Source organism: Panthera onca, chromosome C2 (genome assembly GCF_046562875.1).
Source record: "Panthera onca isolate mPanOnc1 chromosome C2, mPanOnc1 haplotype 2, whole genome shotgun sequence".
Taxonomy (NCBI): domain Eukaryota; kingdom Metazoa; phylum Chordata; class Mammalia; order Carnivora; family Felidae; genus Panthera; species Panthera onca.
In genome coordinates, this window is record NC_138347.1 from 1,469,434 (window position 1) to 1,488,399 (window position 18,966).

At 49.6% G+C, this 18,966-nt stretch overlaps 1 protein-coding gene across 11 annotated transcripts in view; it reads right to left on the bottom strand.

The window, feature by feature from the left end:
* Nucleotides 1–18,966, bottom strand: part of ADARB1 (adenosine deaminase RNA specific B1) — a 137,847-nt gene that overhangs the window by 4,087 nt on the left and 114,794 nt on the right. For 10 of the 11 annotated variants that reach the window (XR_009612552.3, XM_060640611.3, XM_060640617.3 and 7 more), the window contains one exon: nucleotides 703–881. Coding sequence is in view for 10 of the 11 variants with exons in the window: in XM_060640611.3 (XP_060496594.1) it covers nucleotides 703–881 (179 nt within the window). In the remaining variant the exon portion in view is untranslated. The remainder of the gene's footprint in view (nucleotides 1–702; nucleotides 882–18,966) is intronic. The other variant, XM_060640610.3, reaches the window with a different exon arrangement.

The following is an 18,966-nucleotide window of genomic DNA, read 5'->3' on the forward strand; positions in this document are numbered from 1 at the left end:
CCCCGCGGAGCCGGCGCCCCGTCAGACAGGCAGTTTCAGACCCCGGGGTTCTAAAGAGGGGCTTCTGAGCCCACAGGCACCTGATTCCAATTTCAATTTTAATCTTTTCAGCTATTGAAACACACAGCCCGTCTGATGTTATGTGTGTTTCATTCACACCGAAGGACTGGGAGGCGCTGCCCCCCCCCCCCCCCGTGGCTGGCTGACCCATGCTGCTGCAGGTCTCAGGGATAAACAGGGTGCGGACCTCCAGCACAGGTGCCCCTGCTGCGGGAACAGGGACGGGAGCGCGAGCCGGCTTCGGTCCAAACCGCCACGCCAAGTTCGGCGCCAGCCTTCTAACAAACACCCGCCACGCACCCGACCGATAAAGGAAAACCAGCAAGACGCGCACGGACCGGAGAAGGTCTCGTCTGGGGAAAGGGACCCTGCTGCTACTGCAGGAACAGGCCTAAGGCCTCCTGAGGGCCGCGAGGGGGCCTTCCCTCCTCTGGTGGAATCACCTGGCAGCACGTGCAGGTGAGAGGGTCCCCCCAGGAAGCCAGCGGGAAGGGAAGAGCTGCCTGAGGCTGCTTTAGATGAGAGGAGCCGGGGCCACACTTCGAGGTGAGGGGTCCCAAGGAACAAAGAGGTCTGGGAAAGGCCGTGGGGATGGTGGCGCGGGGCTTTGTGGAACAAGCTGCGGGGAGGCGGGGCCGGTACCTTGCCGTGCACACGCATCCAGCGACAGTACAAGGCGTGCTTACACAGGCGGGATGCACGGCCCAGCTCGTCCTTCCCCGTCGTGGCGTTGATGACCTCGATGGCCGAGTCACCCACCGTCCAGTTGACGCTGAAGTTGGGTGCCTTCCCTGGCTGCCGCGCTTCTGCGTTGCTGATGCCTGGAACGGAGAGACACGGGCGAGGTGACGCGGGGCTGGAGGACGCGGCCCACGGGTGCACGGGCCCGGGTGTGCTCACGCCGTCCAGGGCCACCTTGAGCTGCCCAGAACCGCGCTCGGCTGTGCCCGGGGGGTGGGCATCAGTTCCACAGAAGCCCAAAACCGTGAGGCCTCACTCGGGGTCCAGAGCTAGATGTCCGAGTGCGAGAACCACTGCTGGGGCTAATTCAGGTGAGGTTGTGCCCTGAGGGCGGACCCTTGCACACCACACCCGGGTCTGGCGCTCGCACCCTGCACACCAGGGGGGCCGGGCCCGGCCAGGCTCTCCCGCCCTGCATGCACTACACCCCAGAGACAAGGAACCCGACTGGATGAGTGCAGGTACGTTTTCTTTCCATGCTGAAATGATCCTAACGAACCGAGTCTCACTTGCTGGGCCCGAGAGACTCTCACAGGACACTCGGAAGGCTGGAGCTGGGTGCGCACCTCCCCCATCAGTGCCCTGAGCTCCAGCCTCCATTCCTCGGGGGGACACGGGCCACCCTGACTCGGGGTGTGTCTTCAGAACACGCCCACAACGGGAGCCCCCCGCCAGGTGCGCCGACCCGGCTCCGTGGGGCTCCCCCCCCTCGGGCCACGCTCCGCTTCTGCTCCGGGGCCCGTGGCCGCCCTTGAACAGAATGCTGCAGCCGAGGCCACAGGCTGGCCCCCAGGCTGGCTCAGAGTGTGGAAGATGCGACTTGAAGCCACATGATGGAAGAGACCCCAGTCCATGGGGCAAAGCGGCCACCGGTCTCGACGCGGGGTGAAAACCCACACACACGTGTCACCCAGGTCTGGGATAGTCACTGAAAGGGACTGGAAGGTGTCTCCTGGGAAGTCCATGCCCTTGTGAGCAGGGCAGAGGCCACCCGGGGCCAGAGGCTGGGCACCTGCTGTGCCCACACTCAGGATGGGGGAGCCCCAGCCCTGTCCGCGAAGCTCCTCACCAGCAGGGCCGGCCGCGGGTGCCAGCTCCTGCTCTCCGTGCTCCCCGACAGCTCCTCCTGCACGCAGTACCTGCCGACCCCCCGGTGCACGGGGCAGGCGACCTGCCCCTACCCTGCTGGTCCCTGAGAGCCCCAGCAAGGGACCTCACTGTGAGGAAGAATTCAGGATTCGCCTTCTCCGTTAACCTGCTGATCACTCTTTGATTCCAAGACGTGCGCGGTGAATCCTACTTCGGCAAACGTTTTCACTGAGGCGTGAAAAATCACAAGGATGCAGCCTCGTGAGTTTTCACAAAGCGAGCACACCCACAGCCGGCGTCCTGGCACCGGAGCCCTCCCGCCTCCACAGCCGCCCCCTCCCCCGAGCGGGCAGCCACCGTACCGACCCCAGCACGCTGACTGGCGTTGCCCGCTGCGAGCTTTACACTCGTGGGGCCACTGACACAAACAGATTCCCCTGTGCCTGGTGCCTTACACCCGAGGTCACACCCCTTCCACGTGGCCGTGGCCCGCCCAACCTCACTGCCGCACAGGACCCTGCTGGCGACACATCACCGTGGACTCTCACTTCGTTGTTTTTCCTAGTTCTTGGCTATTCTGAAGAGCGTGTGCGTGAACGTTTCCGACCACACGCTTTGGTGAAACATGCACATATTTCTGACAGGTGGACACTAGGCGCGTGATGGCTGGGCACCGCATGAGGTACTGCACGAGAACACTGGAAACATCAGACAAACCAGATCGAGTTGCCTACAACACTTTTCTACGTTAATCAATCACATGTAAATGTTACAATGAACCACAAAACAGACACAACAGTACACATCTGCTAATAAGCAGGGAGTAATTAACCAATTAGCAAACTCACCACATAGTTCAAGAAACCACCTGAAACACAGGAAAACCAAACTAAAGTTCCAAATCAATTCAACAAAACCGCCTTCCTAAAAAGAAGTCCCACTGGCCGGGACTGGCGCAGGAGTCTAGCACCTCGATAAACTCACAGCGGGGAATGTGCTCATGAACCAAGCGGCCCCGCGGGGAACTGGACCATCACACAGCCCCTGATACGTATGGCCCATGTTTCTTCTCCCGCTTGTCACGAGAAGTTTTTAAAAATGTTTTATTTTCTTGAGAGAGAGAGAGAGAGAGAGAGAGAGAGAGACAGAGTGGGAGCGGGGGAGGGGCAGAGAGAGAGGGAGACCCAGGATCCCAAGCAGGCTCCAGGCTTCAGCTGTCAGCACAGAGCCCGACACGGGGCTCGAACCCACAGACCGCGAGATCACGCCCTGAGCCGAAGTCAGACGCTCAACCGACGGAGCCCCCAGGTGCCCGAGATTAAACACAATTTTAAAGCATCTGGGTGAGATATCACTTAGTTTTGGTTAAACTGTGATAAAACTGTGTGCTGTCAGTAAGCAAACAGCAACAAGGAAGATCCAGTTAAGCCCATCAGAGACGCCACGGCTGACCAGGTTAAGGGGACCCGCAGCTTGTGGGCCACTAGGAGTGACCACCTGTCCATAGCTCCATTTTCCAAAACATTCCATCATATTTTTTTTAAAGGCTTTAAATCTTCATTAATTGCTGACCTTGCTGAGACAATGACGTGTGTGTGAAGGGCTGTCTGGAGGGGGGCTGACGAGCGAGCCTGAGTGGATGTGGTGCACGAGTCCACAGGCCGATCCTCCCGGGACCAGAAGCTCAGGCCACACTCCCTCCGTCACATGGCTGTGAGTCCGCACACACAAGCCCTCCGCCGGCCATCCTGGAGACACCACAGTGATGGTGTGTCACATGCCCCACAGGTGCCACGGCCAGGCCACCCACACACAGCTAAGCACAGCGACCTCCACAGCATAGGCGGGGAACCTAGAGGCTCTCGGGGACGGAGCAGCCCCCTGGGACAGTTTCTCCTGCTGCTAAAGCCACCTTTCCTCTCTTCACCCCCCTCCCCCACCCAATCTACCCCGCTACTCTGAGTTCACACTTGCCAAGTACGCACCTTAAATTCTCCCCTTGGTCTCTGCTGTCCAGGGAACCCAGACCAAAACATGAACAAGGCAGTCGAGCTTCCAACTCAAGCCAAACACCCAGCTGGCCTGGCTGAGCAGGTGCACCATCAGGTCTAGATTGCAAAAGCATCTCTCTCTGAGGGTGACACAGAGAAGGGACCAGTGTTCAAGAGTGGGCTTTCTGTTTTACTGTGATTTAAAAATAAATTTAGGCTTTCACTTCTGTGTGGGCTGGAGTACCAGCTGCTGGACTTACCCCCACTCCTAAAATCATAAACCAGACAAAATACATCAAACACCAGCCTCCAAGAGCCCGGACATCAAACAAGGAAGGACAGTGGTTTCTGAGAGGCGGGAGACACATGAGGTGAGCCCATCTGTGCCCCCGGGGTCCGCCCAGGCATCCAGGCCACGGTGAGGGAAGAAGGAACCCAGGCGGAGCCTGCAGACTCCCTGAACTGAGAGCACAGGAAACAAGGCAGCCAGGGTCCGTGCGATGGCACGCAGAGGGTCCCCTGAACATCAGTGGCACACACACTGCTCAAGACTGGGTGAGAACTGCCTGGAAGGGTCAGGGAACATGCCTAACGCTCACACAAAGGCATGAAGTGTTTAGGTATACCCTTCTAGAGTCTAAGGGTGCATCTGGTAGATGAACTACACTGGATGGTACCAACCTCAGAATAGAAAGATCTAGAATAGAAGAAAGACCAGTGAACTTAAAAACACAATAACAGGAACTATGCAAAATGAAACACACAGAATGGGGTGCCTAGGTGGCTCAGTCAGTTGATTGTCTAACTCTTGATTTTAGCTCAGGTCATGAGCTCATGGTTGTGAGTTAGAGCCCTGTGTCGGGCTCCACACTCAGCGTGGAGCCTGCTTAGGATTCTTTCTCTCCTTTTCTGCCCCTCACCCCCCACCCCACCGCCCCAAAAAAGACAAAATGAAACACACACAGAGATTGGAAAAAAAGAAAACCCAGCAAATCATTGAGCTGTCAGACAAATCTATCAGTCCAACACACATATAACTGGTTCATGAAGGATAAGAGAGAAGGTGGTACAGAAAACAGATAAAAATGTGACAAATTTTATAAAATCTATAAACACACAGATCTAAGAATCCTGATGAAGGCCAAGCACAAGAAATGTGCGGAAAACCACACCAAAGCATGGCAGTATGAAGAGAAAATGTACACCACGGCCAGTGGAAAAGGCCTCACACATGGAGGGACAAAGATGAGACAGCAGATTACTTTTTTTTTTAAGTTTATTTGTTCATTTTGAGACAGAGAGAGAGCAGGCACGAGCAGGGAAGGGGCAGAGGGGGGCAGGGAGAGCGAGAATCCCAAGCAGTCTCTATGCTGCCAGCATGCAGCCTGATGCGGGGCTCAATCTCCTGAATTGTGAGATAATCACCTGAGCTGGAACCAAGAGTCAGATACTTAACCGACTGTGCCTCCCAGGCACCCCAAGACAGCAGATTTCTTACTGGAAATAATGCAAACAGCACGACAGGGGAGCAACTCTTCAAGGTGCTCCAAAGAAAAGAAAAGAAAAGAAAAGAAAAGAAAAGAAAAGAAAAGAAAAGAAAAGAAAAGAAAAGAAAAGAAAAGAAAATCCTGCCATTCCAGCAAAAATATACTTTCCCAGAAATATATATTTTAAAAAGGAATGCAAAATAAAGACTCTTCCAGACATACCAAAGCTGAAAGAATTCATCGTCAGACTTGCACCCCAAAGAATGTGAAAGGAAGCCCTCCAGGCAGAAGGAAATGACACCAGATGTAAAGGGGGATCTACTTCAAGGGATAAAGAACACTGGAAGTACCAACTCTCATCTCTTTAAAAGTTAATTGGCTGTTAATATAACAGTGTCTGTTAATGATACTGGAATTAAAATACTTAATTAAAAAAAGCCAATTGACTGTTGAAACAAAACTAAGAGTATAGTATGGGATTTTTAACATATGCAGATGTTAAATGTACGACAACAATATCACAAAGGCCTGGAGAGGAGAAATGGAAGATTCTTATACTGTGCATGAGTGGTATAACATCATGTGAGGGCAGATTATAATAATTTAAGCATGTATACTATAAAACCCTAGAACAGTCACTAAATTAACGAAACAAAAAGTTATAGCTAAAAAGTCAAGAAGGAGTTAAAATGAAATCATAAGTAATGTAAAAAAAAGCAAAAGAGAAAAGGGGGAACAGAGATAATATAGAACAAATAAAAAATATGTACCAAGACAATAGATTTAAACCCCACCATATCAATATCACAATAAACGTAAATGTCCTGAGCACCCTAATGAAAAGGCAGAGATTATCAGTTGGGGTAGGGAAAAAAGTAGATCCAAACATGCTGATGACAAGAAACATACTTTCAATGTAAAATAATATAAAATAGCTTAAAATTAAAGCATGGGAAAAGAGACACTATGCTGGCACGAATTGAAAGAAAGCAGTGGGGAGGGGTCAGAATCTATTAATGCCAGACAAAACAGATTTCAGAATGAAGAATAGTAAACAGGGATAAAGAAGGTCATTTTATAATGAAAAAGGAGGCCAATTTACTAAGAGGAACCCACACTCCTAATTAGAGAACTACAAAATACATGAAGTAAAAACTGAAAAAAATTGGAAGGAAAGATAGATAAGAGCACAGTGATAGTCAAGAGGTTTTTAATACCCTCCTCTCAATAACTGATAGACCAAGTAGATAAGTAAAGACACAGAAGACATGCACTAGACAACCAACCAACTCATAGGCCACTCTACCCAACAAGTAGCAGATGTACATGTTGTCCAAGTTGTCATGGAATATTCACAAAGATCACATTCTGGCCTGTAACACAAACATAAATTTAAAGGATTCAAGTCAGAAAATGAAATCAAATTAAAAATCAACAGAAAAATCTATAAAACCCCTTAATATTTTGAAGCTAAATAGCAGGCTTCTAAATAGCCCAAGAGACAAAGTATTTTGAAATTGGTGAAAGTGATAACACAACATATCGAAATTTATGAAATGCTGAGAAAGCAATAAAAGGTCTCAAAACAACGACCTCAGTTAGCACCCTAAAAACTGAAAAAAGAAAAGCAACTTAAGTAAGCAGACAAAAATAAATAAATAAATAAATAAAGACCAGAGCAGAAATTGTTGAAATAAAACAGAAAACAGAAAAATAAAATCCACGAAATCAAAAGTTGGTTCTTTAGAGAAAAATCCATAAACTTGACAGACCTCTAGGCAGACTGATGCAGAGAGAGAAGACACAGATGAGCAGTTTTAGGAATGAGAGGCATCACCAGAGACCCGCAGGTGCTACGAGGATAATGCAGGAATGTCGTGAACACTGTCAGGCCAATAAATTCCACACCTTAAATGAAATAGACAAATGTCCCCGAGAGACATAAATTACCAAAGTTCACTCAAGGAAAAAAAAATAGATAACATGAATATGCCTGCATCTATTCTGTTACAGACAATGCATTTGAAGATACTTTCTCACAGAGAAAACCTGAGGCCCAGATGGCTTCACTGGTGAATTCTACCAGTGTTTAAGAAAAAACTGGTAGCAAGTCTAAACCAACTCTTCCAGAAAACTGAAGAGGAAGAAACGGTTGTCAATTCACTTCATGAGGCAAGTATCACCCTGATGTCGAAACCTGACAAAGACATTCAAACACAACAGTAGACCAATATCACTGCAGGCCAGTATGCCACGGATGCAGAAATAGGAAATAAAATTTTAGCACATCAAATTCAACGATATTTAAAAGGAATAACACATAATGCCTATACAACGTTTATCCCAGGAATGCAAGGTTGGTTTCATATTTAAAGGACTCAATCAATGTCACCATATTCCATATTAAACGAACAGAAACAAACAACAAATGAGCAGCTCTATTGAGAGTAGAAACAAAGAGCTTGACAAAATCCAAATCCAACATTCACTCCTGATTAAAAGCCCCTTAGTAAACTCTGAGCAGAGCTTACAAAGGCGTCCGTGAGACCCCACGGCTAACACCACACCTGGTGGTGAACGACTGGGTGCTCTCCCCTGAGACTGCACACAAGGCGAGGGTGTCTGTGCTCACCCCTTGTACCCCACATCATACCAGAGCCCATCGGGGTGCAATCGGGAAGGAAGAAATCCAAGGTTTCTGGACTACCAGCAACAAATAGAGCATGAACAACATGATCATCTATAAAGAAAATTCAATGAAATTTCCAAAACAGCTACCAGAACTAATACCTCTCTGTATTTGCAACAAACACCTAGAGATGGAGACAGAAATATAACGTTTAAAGCAGCATCAAAAATACAAAACAGGGGCGCCTGGGTGGCGCAGTCGGTTAAGCGTCCAACTTCAGCCAGGTCACGATCTCGCGGTCCGTGAGTTCAAGCCCCGCGTCAGGCTCTGGGCTGATGGCTCGGAGCCTGGAGCCTGTTTCCGATTCTGTGTCTCCCTCTCTCTCTGCCCCTCCCCCGTTCATGCTCTGTCTCTCTCTGTCCCAAAAATAAATAAAAGACGTTGGAAAAAAAAAAATTTAAAAATACAAAACAAAGATAAACCCGACAAAAGACGTGAAAGATACGTATGCTGTGCGGTGCCAAGTGCTGCTGAGAGAACGAGGGCCTGCAGGAGTGGGGAGGCATCGGCACTCGTCAACCAGAAGACCCAAAACTGTTCAGATGTCAGTTCTCCCCAAACCGGCCCACGTATTCAATGCGGCCTCCGTCAAAATCCAAACGGGGTCTACGGAGAAGCTGAGAAGCTGATTATAAAACTGCTATGAAACGCAAAAAGGACCAAGTAGCCAAAACAACTTTGAGAAACAAGTACAAAGTTGGAGAACTCGTTCTCCGCGATCTCAAACTCACAATACAACTAGTAATCCTAACAGTGTGATACCGGCATCGTGGCAAAGGGATCAACGCAAGACACTAGTGCCCCCCAACAGCCCTCCGTGTGTACGCGGGCTGATGTGTAACAAAGCTGCAAAGGCAATTCAGTGGAGAAAGGACGAACTTTTCAACGGAGGGTGCTGGGTCAGCTAGACACGTTCTACGTGAGAAAAAACGGACTTCAATCCACACCTCACGTCCTATACAAACATGAACTCAAAATGGAATACAGTCCTAAATGTAAACACTGAAAGTGTCAATTTTCTAAGAATACGACATCGGGGAAAATCTTTATGGCACTGACTTAGGCAAACATCTCTTATACAGGACATCAAAGACGTGACTCAACAAAGAAAATCGAAAAATACGACTTCATCAAAATAAATATTATTTGGTCTCTGAAAGACACTGTTAAGAGACGGGAGAGAAAAAAATTTTCAAATCACATATCTGATAAAGGACTTAGAATATATAAGTAACTCTCAAACTCGGTTGTAAGAAATTAAACAGCTCAGTAAGAGATGAGAAGAGGTTTGAACGGTTTATTGAAGAAGACGTACAGACAGCAAAACAGCACATGAAAAGACTGGGGAAACGCAAGTTAAGACCACAGCGAGACACCCTTCACAGCTGCCAGAAAGGCGGACCGGCTCCCCCCTCGGGGTTGGCAAGGGTGTGGAGGCATTGGGGCTCCTTCACAGTGGTGGGCACAACCACTTTGGGAAAGTAGGACAGTGTTCTGCCTCGTGACCCGGCCTTTCAACTCCAGGAGGAATGGCAGGGAATGTCCACGCAAAGGGCTGTACATGAACGTTCTTAGCAGCTTTCTCTGTAGCACAGAAAGACTGGAAACAACCCAAATGCCGTCAATGGCTGGACGGACACAAGGTTGTGGTTTATCCACACAACCCGATGCTACGTAGTGATGAAAAGGAGTGAGCTACTGATAAACTCAACAAACATGGATGAATCTCAAAATATTTATGCTGAGTAAAATAAGCTAGACAAAAAAGTATGTACCTTATGATTTTTTTAATCCTAGAAAATGCAAACCAATCTATATTGGCAGAAAGCACATCAAGGTTGCCTGGGGGTGGGACGGGGGGGAAAGGCAGGGATTAGCGAGGGCACCAGGAAGCTTGGAGGGTGACGGGTGGGTCACCCGTGGGGAGGGCTGCGCACACGCAAACATAGTTTAAAACTTTTCAAATTGTATCTTTTAAAATATTGTTCTCGGGGCGCCTGGGTGGCTCAGTCGGTTGAACGTCCGACTTCGGCTCAGGTCACGATCTCGCGGTCCGTGAGTTCGAGCCCCGCGTCGGGCTCTGGGCTGATGGCTCAGAGCCTGGAGCCTGCTTCTGATTCTGTGTCTCCCTCTCTCTCTGCCCCTCCCCCGTTCATGCTCTGTCTCTCTCTGTCTCAAAAATAAATAAAACGTTAAAATATTGTTCTCATTAAACAGTGACACCGGGGGCACCTGTGTGGCTCAGTCGATTAAGCGTCTGACTCTTGATTTGGGCTCAGGTCATGACCGCATGGTTCTCATGGCAGTGCAGAGCCTGCTTGGGATTCTCTGTCTCTCTGTCTCTGTCTCTGTCTCTCTCTGTCTCTCCCCCCGCCCCTCTCCCACTTGTGCTGTCTCTCAAAATAAACAAATACGAAAAAAAAAATTAAAAAAAATTGTAACACTTGCTCATTGTGGACACTACTGACACACACCTCAGAGAAATGAAAAGCTACAAGGCCAGAGGCAGCCACTGTAATAATTTTAGTGGTTCTTAAGCAGATAGAAGTAGAGGTGAAGCTTTAAACAAGAAGCACACTGTGTGCTGTCTCTGAGATCCTGACGGGGCGGGTTCTGTGGGTGGCCCGGCTGGCGTCTCTAACAGTGAGAACAAAGCCCTCCACAAGTAATGTTTGAAGACTGTAGACATTCTTAAATCTCCCCGAAGAATTCATCCTTCCCAGACGAGAATCGCCATTTTCATCCGGATCCTTCTAGCAGATGCACGCGTACGCCCGAGAGCACACACGCACACACGCTCTGCACACTGACTCCTGTGAGGTTCTGGGGCTTACAGATCCTCTCTCGGAATCTAGTCACGGATGGGCTCCATCGACAGCTGTAGAACTAAACTCTTCTTAGATTTCTGGCTACAGCGCTAAATTTAATTTTCTAGTATTTCGTTTAGAAGTTTTGCATCTCTAGTCATAGGTGATGCTGTCTGTGGTTTTCTTTTTACTTGTGCCTCTTTGTCCAGTTTTGGAATTAGGATTAGGTCAGCTGCTCTTTTCTATGACCCGGAAGGTTTACATAGAAGTGGGATGGTATGTTATTTGACAGACTGATTAAACTCTGCGATCTTGCTGGAAGGTAATTTGTTGATGATATTTTCAGTGTCTTTACTGGAAATTTCCTTTGCCAGATTTTTCTATTTCTTTGGGGGTTAATTTTGGCAATTTACATCTTGCTTGTCCTATGTTGTTATGATTGTTGTTGGTTCAAATTTTGACGTCTGCCTCCGTATCTGCAGATACACCCCAATTCCTAATGTTAATTTTGTCTTATCTGCCATTACATTGTTAAGTAAAATACTACTCACGGCATAGGGATCTTTCGTTCTTTCAAATCAACACCTTTTAGTTTTTTAAATTTTTTTAAATGTTTTTTTATTTTCGAGAGAGACAGAGACAGAGCACGACCAGGGGAGGGCGGAGAGAGAGGAAGACACAGAAACGGAAGCAGGCTCCAGACATCGAGCGTGTCTGCACAGAGCCCGACATGGGGCTTGAACCCACAAACCATGGGATCATGACCTGAGCCGAAGTTGGACGCTCAGCCGACTGGGCCCCCCAGGCTCCCCTCAACACCTTTTAGTTTCACTGATGGATCATAATCTTGTTCCTTGCTCCCTCCTTCCCTCTCACTTTCTCTCTCTGATTTTCTTCCCTCCCCCTGTACTTAGCTTCTTATTTAGCTCGGCTGTGGCTTTCCCTCTCAATTCTGGACCAAATGCTGAGGACGCTGGTTTCCATTCACACACTCGAGGCCAAATGTGATTCTGTCAAGTGAAACTGTGGCCCCGTTTCATCATGTTTGACATGTGAATTCTGAGAATCCAATTCAAGGTCTGGTTTCTTCGCCGATCTAAGAGTCACTGTAGAGTCTAACCTTCAAGAGGCCAAGGCTTTTGGGTTTTAACTCTTTCTAGCTAACTTTAAGGTTTGGGGCCCATGGTGAGAGGAAGTCGCCTGTACAGTCAAGGAGTCTGGATTTAATCACCCACGACAGCGATCCTGTGATACACTGCGGGGCTGAGTACTGTGACAGACCTGAGGGGACTGTCCTTAAGTCCGAACTACATAAGGGAGACGATTTCGAGCATCGACTTCAAGTGGATTCTCTGTCTCAAACTGATTCCTCAAAATCATACCAGTATTAGGCCAAAAGCCAGCAGTGCTGTTCAGTCTGAGTCCAGAGGCCTGAGAATGAGAGGTTGTAACTCTGAGTCCAATAGTAGGAGAAGGTGGAGATAGGAGGTCCCGGCTCAGGCAGTGAGGCAGGAAAAGGGGGCAAATTCCTTGTTTGTCCACTCTTTGTTCTAAATAGACCCTCAGTAGGTTAAAAGATGCCCATCCACACGGGGAGGGCAGTTTGCTTTCCTGAGTCTCTGCTGATTCAAACGCTAATCTCATTCTGCAAAGAGCCTCACAGACAGAAAGGTCTAATCTCATGCCTATAGCCACTCAAATTGACATAAAAGCAGCCATCATAGTACCTCAGTTTACCAATCCTTTCCTAAATGACTTCTGGGGTTTCCTGGACTTTCCTTTTTCTCTTTTCTTTTCTTTGTTATTGCTCCCAAAGAAACATTTACTTTCACATTATCATAAAGACCATTCAGTTTCTCACGTAATTTGTTAAAATACATTCACTTTCTTCTGAAAAACTTTCTTTTTAGAGCTCTCTAATAGGATTCTCTGTTCTAACTTGCAATGGTTACTTTTTAGGCTCGTTGTTAAGTTATCTTTTTCATTGTCTTCTTGGATTTACAAAGTATTATTTCTTGGATCCCATATTTTCCTCTTTCCTAGATATCTTTTTCATTTCACTAAAATATTCTCACTTTTTTTTCCCTCAAAAAATATACATTAGAAAGAAATCCTCTGAATCCTGGAATATCTGCAAATTATCATTTTGTCCTAATGCTTAACATTTGGTTAAATAAGAAATCCTACAAAAAATATTTTCCCAAGGCACCCGGGGTAGCTCAGTCGATTAAGTATCTGACTTCGGCTCAGGTCATGATCTCATGGTTCATGAATTCAAGCCCCGTGTCGGGCTCTGGGCTGATGGCTCGGAGCCTGGAGCCTGCTTCCGATTCTGTGTCTCCCTCTCTCTGCTGCTCCCCCACTTGCACTCTGTCTCTCTCTCTCTCAAAATTAAACAGACATTAAAATTTTTTTTTCTCCTCAGCACTGGCTTCCAGTGTTCCTGATAAGTGTTACATAAGTCTGATACTTATTGTAGTTAATTTAGAAGATTTTAGCATCTTGTCTTTACTGCTGGTGTTCTAAAATTCATAAGGATGTGCTAGGGATGGGTTTTTAAAAATTAATTCTGCTCGGTACTCAGTGCGTTCCTTCCATTGCAATACTCACGGCTTTCTTCAGTGCCCCAAATTTTCCTCTCTCTCCCTCTCTGTTTTCTATTTCTGAAATGGTGCCAGATAGGCATTGGATTAACTTTCTACATCCCCAGGTCTTCCCATTTTAGACTTTTCTGCTCTGAGTTATCAGACATGTCTTTGACACACCTGCCCCCCTTCCCAAGGATCACGCTCTACGGGGAGACATTTCTTGTGCCCCACCACGCATCCCAACGTCCAGAACAGCCTACCATACACAGCTGAGTGGTGCTTGTTGAATGTTTTCTAGACATTCAAACTGACGTTTGCTTTCCACACTCACAAAACACATATATTAATAAGGCCTGTTATTTATATTCTTTTCTGTTTCCTGAATTATGTTTACTTTCCCTTAGTTCTGTTTTTTCACATAGATCATTCTCTTTTGATCTGTTTATTTTCTTCAAATGATAATGGTTGTTCACTCACACTTGTGAATAAAAACCTTGGTTGATTAATTCGGGTAGCTGGTTTCTTCTGTTTCCTGGCTGTGTATCTGATTCCAGGGAGGGCCTCGAGGGAAAGCCACATCCAGCCAGGACCCACATTCCCTTCTAGACCAAGAGGCCAGAGGTCCAGCCCCATCCTTGCTGGGCTGTTGGGATGGCCGGAGGACCCTAACCACTTATAGAGTAGCCGCACGGGGGAGACTCCCACAGAGGAAACAGCTGGCCTCTCCCTAGATGTTGAAGGCCATGGGACACCAAGGTACCATCAGGAGTTACAGAGTCCTGATGTCACAATTTTCTCATCTTGCTGATTCTCCGCTGCCCGGACTTTTATCAGGGTCTTTGGGTCTCTGGTGGTGTTACCAGCACATCTGTTCTGTCTCTGCCACCTGTCTGGCATGCAGGTTCCTTCAGTCATGGACCTGTCGCCAAGCTCATTCAAGGCCATGGCGTTCCAAGTAGACAGGTGAGGGAGGGTTTTGTGGAGGTTGGGTTGGGGGGGAGGTGGTGGAGGTGGGGACCTGTTTAGGATCAATTGGTGGGGAAATCTCTGACCATAAAGGAATTGAATCTTTCGTGAATGAATGGCTAATGCTTCTGTTATTTCTCCTTTGTAATTCCATCACTTTCCTACAATAGTCAAAATAAAGGATTACTTTTGAATGATACTTAAACCTTACAATTACAACATTTTGCATTAAAACTAGAAATGGTTGGTTAACTGAGAAAATGAGACCCTAAAGTACAAAGAGTTTTTGTATTTTAAGCCAAATAAGTGCCATCTTTAGCAAGAATGGAGGAAATTAGGGAAAAAAGAAATAGCCTAAAGTTTCGGTGCTAGCCGCATGCTTCTTTGGGGGCAGAAAGCCCCCAGATGGTCACAGAAGCAGTAAGTCTAGGAGTCCCTGGGACCAACCCTACCCTGGGGATGGACGCCAATGGGGAGCTTATCTTTCTGGGGCTACAAAGTGAGAACTAGGGTAATGAGTCAGTCATAGGCCGCGGCGCAGAAACCGGTAAAAGCAGGCACAGTTGGCTGGTAATGAGAGTCCCTCAGCTGCCGTAAACTAAGTGTGCTGAATCAGAACTTTTAGAGCAAAAACGCAAAGAAACTCAGTTGGCCCAGTAACTGATACAAGCAAAAAACTTATGACACTTGGCTGGTGCTGGTGGTTTTTCTTCCTTCCTTCTTAAAAGTATTTTCTGTGGTTTCTCACATATTAATGGGTAATCAAAAATTAACTATAAATGTTTATCTATTTTTAATTTGAGGGGGACAGAGAGAGGGAGAGAGGGAGGGGAGGGGGAGGGGGAAGGAGGGGGATGGAGATGGAGGGAAAGGGAGGGAGGGAGCGGGGGAGAGGGAGAAGGAAAGGGAGGGGGAGGGGAGGGAGGGGGAGGAGGGAGGAGGAGGGAGGAGGGGGAAAGGGAGGGAGAGGGAGGGAGAGGGAGGGAGAGAAAAGGAGAGAGATATTAAGCAGGGGAGGGGCAGAGGGAGAGAGAGACAAAATCCCAAGCAGGCTCCAGGCTTATCGTGGAGCCTGACGCGGGGCTCGATCCCATGACCGTGAGACCGTGATCCGAGCGAAATCAAGAGTCGGACGCTCAACCCACTGAGCCAACCATGTACCCCAAAACGAATTATGTACATAATGATTAATAACAGGTATCCAGGGTCGCCACGGGCTCCCATGACGGAAACTGTTAGCCATTCGATACCTGCCCAGGAAAACGTGTGCAGTTTACAACCTTGACGCAAGCGGCCTCTGTTCTGCAAACAGCCCGGGACCTGGGTAGGAGTAGGCGCCTGCAGTGAGGACGCCCGGGCCTCAGCCTCTCTGTCCGCAGACCCCTGGGGTCGAGAGAGCTGCGAAACAACTTGCAAAACAACGAGAGAGCCAGGAGCAGAGAGAGCGCCCTTGAGACTTTGGTCCTGGTCTTCAGTGAAGACGCCTCCCGAGCTAAAAGGGAAGTGAATGAAGCCATCAGGGTGGCTCGGGCTCCTCCCGGCCTGGTCACTAATCCCTGATGGGCCGCCTCACACCAGGGCCTCTGACCAAACAAGACTTCCTTCTTGGAACCCGACCTTGGGGTTTCGTGACACCGACTCTGGGGAAGGGCCTGAGTGCTCCGGTCCGGACAGGGACGTGCGTGCTGGCGGTGGCCTGGCCCCGAGGCGCGCCCGTCACCCGGGCGCAGGGCTACAGGCGGGATCCTCGCCCAGACTCCGCGTTCCTGAGGCAGCACGGGCCGAGCGCACGGAGTCCTAACGTTCCCACCCCGCCAACGGGCCAAGGGCGACAGGAGAAGGGCCCCTGAGTTGGATGGAGGAGGGAAGAGGCCGGGTGGGGTGGGGACCAAGCCCAGGCCAGCAGTCCCAGGAGGGTGCACAGCCCCGTGTCTCTGTTCTGCGTGGGCTGGGAGCAGGGCGGTGATCTTCTGGAGCCCTGCAGGGACCGCAGCCTGTTCCACCCGTGAGGGGTGACGGGAAGTACAGACACATGCAGGACAGGGTTCGAAAACACCACCAGATCAAGTATAACAACTGTTACTTTTGAAAAATCTTCCAATATGTCAATTAAATAAGTAACTGCTTTACCGTTAAAGACACCCACAGAGAGAATTTTTAAAAAACAAGCAAACCACATCCATGGCAACTTATGAGTTTAGAGGACGCTTTTGGGTCGCCTGGGTGGCCTCCCAGCAGAACCTGCCATCACCGTCACTGTGTCCACAGCCGGCACTGGCCGGCACTCCCACGCGAGCGCTTCCTGACATCAGGGGCACGGAGCTCCCACCAGGAAACTCTTTTCTAGGCCTTTCCAGCCCCTGATGCCGGCTCTTGCCTGGAAAACACAGCCTCCCCCGCCGTCCCTCACACCTGCTCTCTCTCCTGCGCTTAGGGCGAGACGCGGACGTGAGCCCCTCTGCCCACGGTGAGCGTGTATGTGGCTTTCCGCCGGGCTCGCCAACGGCACCCCTGCTTTCTCTCTGCCATGTGCTCAGCCCTTGCCTTCCTCCTGCTTTTCCAGAGGTCCCCACGCAGGCTGGACCCACAAGAATGCACTCGTTCTCTCAGCACCACCCTGGCCCTGGCTGTCGTCATGTTCTGTGTCAACGCTAGTGACACGGCCGGCCATCAGTGACCCCAGGGCCTTGGGGCCGTCCAGACCGCTGGCCTTTCTTCCCTAGTTCTCCAGGCACCTGGACAGCAGCCCCGGACGGGCCGGGCGGCTCCCTCAGGGGCCGACAGATGCGAATCAGAAGCTTGCAGGTGCCGGATGTGCAACTGATCTGGAAAGAAGATACGAGAGTTCAAGAGGCTCCCGCGTCCAAAACGCCAGGGAAGGGAATCACGTGAGTGCTCGCGGCCCCGCGGTCACAGCTCGCCACCGAGAAGTTCTACGCTGACGAAGAAATGACATTCTTCCCGTCTGTCCTTGGTGGCATTAAGGAAATCGGCCCACCACCACATCGGTGGAAGAGCCCCTGGATCCGCTGTGGTTGCCGGCAACAGTCTCGTTTAATGGGCCACTCCCCGCGCCGCGCCGATGGCCGTCCTTGTTCCTCTCCGAGGACACCGCGGCCTAGGTCCTGCTACACCGTCATTCTCCTTCAACACGGGACGACGTGTGATACAACGTGAGGTGAAAAGGGCAGGACAGACGTCCGTGAACTGTAATAAATACACGCACACGCGCACACGCACACACGTACGCACAGGGCCGGAAGGAAGCCCACAGTGTCCTGGCTGTTCCACTGTCCAGGCCACTCGTTAAATGTAGGACTTTCCTAGAAGGGCTTTGCTGTGGGGCCCATTTTAAAGGAGTGCGGCCCTACCCCACTTCAGACCTCAGTGCTCACTGCCCGAGACCCCTCCGCCTGAGTCCTTGCGTCGTGACAATATCGTCTGCTCAGATTTCCACCCAGGAGGCCGATGTGCGCTGGTCCGCTGACGGGAGTGGCGTCTGCACCTCCTCCCTGCTCGCCCCTCTGGCTTCCCCCCTGCAGAGCTCACGGGAGTGCCACAGACTGAAAGCATCTTCCCCAAAGCTACTCACTGCACAGACTTCAACTCTATTCAAGGAAAACCAACCAAACATCACTGTTTCTAAAATAAAGCATTTATCCAAAGTAAAATATCTCAAATAGTTTGCATTTTTTAAAAAATATAATTTATTGTCAAGTTAGTTAAATACGGCGCATACAGGGTGCTCTTGGTTTTGGGGGTGGATTCCCATGATTCATCGCTTATATACGACACCCAGTGCTCATCCCAACAAGTGGCCTCCTCGGTGCCCGTCACCCGTTCCCCTCCCCCGGCCCCCCTATCAACGCTCAGCTTGTTCTCTGTATTTAAGAGTCTCTTATGGTTTGCCTCCCTCTCTGTTTGAAACTATCAAATAGTTTGCATTTTGAAGCAGACTTCGATGCCAAAGTGATGCTGTCCAGTGGCCCAACATTTGAGAAATATTCTGCTTCCTGAGACCTCAGCGCTGCCCCTGGATTTCACAGAACTCCCACATGCTTGTCCAGAAGGATCACGCAGGGCCCCAGCCCATCCCCGTCCTGGGGAGGGAAGACCAGGAAACCGGGCCGTGCAAGCTGCCAGTGTGACAGAGCGACAGCAAGGTGGCCCAGCTCCGCGGGAGGCCCTCTGTGCCCGCAGGCGCTCTGCCACAACCTTGCGGCTGCGTGCTTTAGGGTCTGGGAGTGGAGGGGATGCGGGGGAGGGGAGAAAGGAGAGCAGGTCCGTCTTCGTCGCAAATACACACAGGACGACCTCAGGGTCTCTATCTTGCAAACACAATTTTCATATCTTATCACAGGTACGCACACACTTCATACACACGTGACTCAGTTTCAGTCAACAGGGCGCAGGTTCCCAACTACCGCTGAGCGACAACTCTGTGCCACGCGTCTCCCAGTGTGGTCAGTGTCCGTGAATCCAGAGGTCAGGTGACCGCTGAACTTACAGACCACGGAGGCTACACGGGGAGAGCAGTCTCCCGAGTCC